Raw genomic sequence first — 6,120 nt, forward strand, 5'->3', positions numbered from 1 at the left:
AGTTGAAAATATTTGTTCTGATTCTTACAGTTCAGCTCTCCCCAAACAGCGAGTAACACACATGCCATTTTATATTTTCACTGTTTGTTTAGAAGAGGAGAAATTGGATAGCACTTTTAATAGCAATACTGATGCCCCAAATCTTGTTTTCTCTGGTCATCATTATTATGCTGTCACTGATTTTCACTGCAGAAAAAAATCTCTAGACTTAGATTCTGACTCCTTCTAAGCCACTTTCACTCCCATACCTTTTACAATTATCCTGAAATAACAGTGAAGATAGACAGAACAATCTCTCTTTTAAGAGAAAGTAAATAAGCAAATATGTCATAAAGGATTTGTGTTTTCTTCAGTGGCACTTAAGGGTAATTCAGATTAAACACTTGTCATAACCCGCATCAGCATAATTACTATAAAAATTTGAGGGGAGCAAGGTTTCTGGCACAATTATATGAAACGTTTTCACAACAGAGCATCCAGTGAAGGGGAAAAAAGCAATAATTTTACTATTACAATATCCACAATTTTATATTGGTAAATCAAGCATAAAATTGGTAGTTGAAGTGCTTCCAGCAAGGCTTTGTTTAGAAATTCCTTTATTCATCAGTATATTATCTTGGTCACTTACTTGCTAACTGCTCTCACTCCTGAAGATGAGCTATTGTATTTACCATGTTACTATGACTGTATTAAAAATGTGACACGTTGTTATGTTTACTGGGTTGTGCAAGAAAAATAAGCTTCACAATTTATATGGAAAAACCTGCAAGAACAGACTATTCAGAATTATTTTGCTTGTTTTAATGATATAGTAATTTAAATACTTTGTGTGCATTTGTTTTTAATACAGGTATCATATCCACATTTCTTCACGTCCACCCTTTTGGAGCCAATATAGAATACCTTTGGTCTTATATGCAGCAGTTGGACTCTAGGGTAAAAAAATTTAATCAAAATCTGTTTTCTCTATAGAAATATTGTATTATTCTTTACTGCAGGTTAAACTTTTCATGCGTTTCCATTAGAAAGATAATGGGATATGGGGCTTGGGGGTTTGCAGTCTTTATTCATTTGCAAATTACAGTGCACGTGCTTCTGTTGAGGTCTTTGCCTTGCACTGCTTAGCTATTCTTTGTGGCAAAGAAAGGCAGGGCTTTAAATGGCAGAGGCTTGCAGCTGATTTATGATACATGTTTCTGAAATATAGCTGAAGAGAAAGAAAGCAGGACAAGACACAGGTGTAGCCATGACCATCAAACTGCACAGAGGTTTTGGAGATGGTTCCTCATTCTTTGAAAAGTTGTTTGTCATGGGTCACACTGAACTGGAACTTTCAAGAACACATGAATGAACCATGAAGCATGTCCTTTGTCTCCATGTGGAAACAGAAAGAACCTCATAAAGGAGTTGGGTGATCCTATTGCTAAATTCAGGGAAACTGTGGCCAAGATAAAGGTGAGGCCAACATACAACAGTGTGCAGAGTGTTCAGTGCATCGGTTCTTACAGTCCGTAGTCAATACATACCTGCAAGATAAGATTCTTTGACTTTTTAATATTTGCTGTAGGATAAGATGAAATCAAGCCCCAAAAGAACATATTTCTCTGCACTGAATATTAAGCAAGTCAAAGGTAAGAAGCTGACCTGTGAAACAGCCACCTTTGTTCAGGTGAATGCTACTCAGGTGAAGTGCTAAACAGCAGCTCTGCAGGATACTAAGCTGCATGGAACACTTAGCAGATGCAGGGGTCACCCTGTGGTCAGCCACAGCTCTGACCCACATCTACCAATAGCTGGATGATGGTGGTTTCCCAGATGTTCTTGCAACACAACTCCTTTGATCCTGGTAGTATTTTGTTCCTGAACAGCTCCTCCAGCCCATACCTAGGATCACCTTCCAACTGCTTTGATGGGCTGCTTTGTGCCTTGGGAGGATCCTTCCTCTGTTTTCATGAAAAAGTGTAGAGCTAAAAGCAGAGGAGATCCTGAGCTAGAAGCCCACTGAAAATAAGATAAGTTGCATTGATGAGTGAGGAAGGATGATGAAGTTCTTAGGCATTGTTTTCAGACTGTGGCAACTCAGGTGTGCTAGTACTTTACAGTCCACTGCCACCCACAATGAAAAGGGAGTAGGGGATGAAGATGGCAGAAATAGGTGAGAAACTGGTGAATTTCAACCCTTTTTCAAATGCCTGGTTTTATCAAGACCTGATGCAGCTATAGCTTCACACCTACAGCCATTCCTCTTCTCTGCTCCCTATCTCTGCCACATGTATACCTTCCTTCATCTTGACCCCAGCTCCTGCAGCACCCAGTCTGCTCAATCTCCTCAGTTATCTTTCAAGTCCTTCCTGACACAGTGTTTGGCTAAGTTTCAACTGCGTTTTCCCCTGGATGACCCCTCCAGCTCTGTATCTCGAGTGATAACAGCAGTCATTTAAAATAATGACTTCTTGGGCTCCGGCCCTGTTGCTCATTGCTTCTGCCCACAGAGCTCTTCAACTTTCTCCCGCCGCACTGCTGCAGTCCCTTCTCATGCATGACTGTGAGCTCTGTCCTTGAATTTCTACTCACGTGAATAACATCGGCTTCTGTGAGGCTGCCAGGATCTAACCCTTAAATTGCAAACAAAGCCTTCATGGAAAGAGCATTGTCTCAATCTCTCGAAGGTGCCAATGTAGCAGCCCCTGCAGCTACCACTGAACCTACCTGCTGCATAGTAAACACAAGCTGCAAAATTTGACCTCACTGGTTTATTTTGGAAGTAACTGCCTGTAGCAACAAATTACTTTTTAATAGCACGATCCAGAGATGCAATCTCAGAGATGAATTTCAATTACTTTCCATGGTTAGCCTGTCATTCCTCACCTGAACAGGAATGATAAGGTCAGCATACCCATGTAGGCTGAGGGCTTAGTATAGAGCTCAGTTACATTGCCTAAAAGTAACTAGATATCCATTACTGCTATGTGAGTACTTTAGAGATGGATCTGATCACTCTGGGGCTCTAGACTGCCTCCAACACTAATTTTTGGTGCCACCTTTAACAAATCATTTAATCTTTTTGCTGTACTAACCTCTTCAGGAAAATAAGAGGTGATAGTTTCTCTCCTCCCTTGGGTGTACTGCGGTATAATTAGCACATTTATGTTTATATACTCTTTTTTTAAAAATAGTTTTCACTGTGTAAGGTTCCTACTAATATAAATAAACAGAAACAGCATTATTGCCAGAGAGGCCTATCAAACCATGGAGATACCTGTGGATAACAGGCAGCACCCATAGTATTCTTTCCTGTTCCTTTCATGGCTACACTTTAGGAGCAGTAGCAGTAGGATAAAATGGTTCATTTCCCATGAATGTTCATTTCTTGACTTCTCTACTGATTATCCCAGAAGGCTGCTCTCATGAAAGTATTTTCTGTAACAGGAGCATCTTTCCCAAGGAAGGTGACCAATCATTAACGTTTCAAAACCATAAAAACATCGTGACCAATGCAGAATCGGGAACTTTACTGCTTGGTTATCTGGGGCTGCTGAAGTGGATAAAACTGGGATAAGATGGCTCCATGAATTGTCAGCCTAAGTAACAAAATGAAGCTGATTAAAGGGTTTTTTGGAAGAGAAGAACTGATGGAGCTGGGAGAAGAGGTCATAGGCTGAGAAGAAAGAATAAGGTCCCATCTGCTTCCCCCTCCTCACGAGTATACCTACAATTGTAGTTCTTAGATGGACTTCATACCACACTATGTGGCCACAGCCCCAACATGACAGTTGTCATTGTTTTACAGTGGGATGCCACTTTAAAAAGCAGAATCATTCCTGCAAGGAATCTACACTTGCTTTAGAGTCTGGAAATCCATGTCAGACTAAGGTTAAAAAAAGTAATAATGGTTGGCTGTTTACATCTGCCTTGGATTTCGCCTCTCACCTCCCCCCTCAATGTGTCCTCTTTCCAATGTACAGGGCAGCTTTCTCACTTTCATTTTGCCTTTGTTTCTTTCTCAGATCTCTGCAAATGAGATAGAAATGCTTTTGATGAGACTGCCACGCATGTTTAAACAAGAATTTACTGGTGTAGGAGCAACACTGGAAAAGAGGTGGAAGTTTTGTGCCTTTGAAGGAATTAAAACTATCTGACTGTGACTAGTAATGAAGCTATGCAGAAGAAGAATTCCTAGAGCATGGCAGGGTTACAAAGTACTAAAGTAAGAAATTTGGGTTTGGACACATAGTAGTATGTTTTCAAAGTTATCCAAGCCTAATTTTAGTTACATTTGTGACGTTCTCTTGTGAGTGGAAATGTAGTTGTGCACCAGTTCCTAAAATAAAATAAAATTTAAAAAAAAAGTTTCGAAATGTGACAGATTGTTTCCTATGAAAACTGAAGAAAGTTACCACAGTCATAATGATTTCAAAATACTACATGTCCTACATCTAAGAAAAGCTCATTGAGCAAACAGTTAAGGAGAAAGATTGCCCAGTTATGGTCGCTAAGCTGCAGCGATGTATATGTAATATGTACTAGAACTCATTAAGTTTTGTTATAGAAAGTTCTTTCTGTTTAGTAAGAAAATTGAGTAATTTTACAGTGAGGAAAAGCATACCAAAAGAAAACTTGAAGATGTGTCTGAAGTTATTGTATTTTGTAAATTAAGTTATATGCTGTACCAGGGATTTTTGCCTTATTGAAAGAGGCCTGAAAATGTGATTGGAGTCCTCAAGAATGCTTTATCAAGAATATTATTTTTCTAATGTAACTATTCTCCATTACAAGTTCTTTTAACATGGATTGCATATCAATTTTCATAAACATGTAAATAAGGAGGAAACCAGTGTTACTGTATTGTATTTGGTATGTAACATTCAGGTTTATGCATCAAAATAAATATTCAGTTGCATTACTGTTACAAATTTTATAGCAGATATATTAATTTTTATCAATAAATATGACTTCTACCATATTGTTTGTATAAGTTTTTCTTCTGATTTTTTTTAATTTTAATCAATCCAGTAAGAGTCTCCTGGCACTTATCTTTCTCCTACTTGAATTATTAGTTGCAGGTAACTTGGTTAAATTAATTATGAATCAAAAAAAGAGCTTGCAATATTAGCTAAGATTAAAATAATTCAAAATATTGGTAGAGGAAGTACCAACATGGACCTTTGTGGTACAGATTTCATTTGGGGTTTTTTGACAAGCAGGCAGGTTAAAAATTAGCACCTTCAAACTTCTCATTTTCAGTGTTCTGTTGGTCAATGGTGATGCATTGAATTAGTTACTTCTTCTAACTCCCAGCTAATGCATCTGGCCTTTGGCCAGCCAAGGAAAGGAATAAAGCACTTTTGGTGATGTCCTTTAACTAGACACAGTGATACAAATTATCATATAAGTTTTACTGTCAAACATAGAGTACTCCAGCACTCCTGTAAGAGCCAGCAAAAGCTGAATTTGGTGTATCAACCAAGCCAGGAGAGTAAAGAAGGAATTGCCACTCCCAGAGCCCTACTTTAAAGAACTACAACAATGCAACATTTAGCATGGTGCTGGATAAGAGAAAGCAGCCCCCTCCAAGTCACACCTCTGTGTAGACAGGAGCCAGTCACAAGAGAGTTGGCCCTATAAAATGGGCACCAGCAGCAGGAAATATGGCCAATTGAAACAGATGCAAGGAGCATCCAGATACATGTCAGAGTGATGTTTCACTCAGGTTCTTCAATAAACAGCAATTAGTGTCAAATGCAATTAGTAATGAAGGAACTCTCCTACATGGCTCTTAGTGATTAGTACTATAGGGCCTATTCTGGCATCTACCTGGAATATAGAAATAGTAAATGAAATGCTAATTGTGTACAAAAGAAGGAAAGAAAGAGGCTTAGCAGGACTATTATGGGAGAAAATTATTCTTTTAGGCAGTACACACAACATTTTATTTAAAAAAGTACATCTCTATTATGGTTGCTATAGAACCTGTGTTAAGGTAAACTACTCGAGTGAAACTAGTAATTATTTGCCAGATATTTTAATTAAAATTAACTAGTTTAATCCAAGTAAGAACTCCTTCTCCTCTTGTGGTCATACAGCTTTATGAATAATTCAGGCAAAACTGTGTTAGGTCTG

The 6,120-nt window shown here is 38.4% G+C and overlaps 1 protein-coding gene across 1 annotated transcript in view; it reads left to right on the plus strand.

Annotated features, from left to right (window-relative positions):
* Positions 1–4,961, plus strand: part of ENOX1 (ecto-NOX disulfide-thiol exchanger 1) — a gene marked incomplete at its 5' end in the record, with an annotated part of 98,956 nt that extends 93,995 nt beyond the window's left edge. The window contains 2 exons of the mRNA XM_009070142.1: positions 851–936; positions 4,008–4,961. Of these exons, the coding sequence (XP_009068390.1) occupies positions 851–936; positions 4,008–4,139 (218 nt within the window). The remainder of the gene's footprint in view (positions 1–850; positions 937–4,007) is intronic.
* Between the last annotated feature and the right edge of the window lie 1,159 nt (positions 4,962–6,120).

This window comes from Acanthisitta chloris, unplaced genomic scaffold, assembly GCF_000695815.1.
Source record: "Acanthisitta chloris isolate BGI_N310 unplaced genomic scaffold, ASM69581v1 scaffold2600, whole genome shotgun sequence".
NCBI lineage: Eukaryota > Metazoa > Chordata > Aves > Passeriformes > Acanthisittidae > Acanthisitta > Acanthisitta chloris.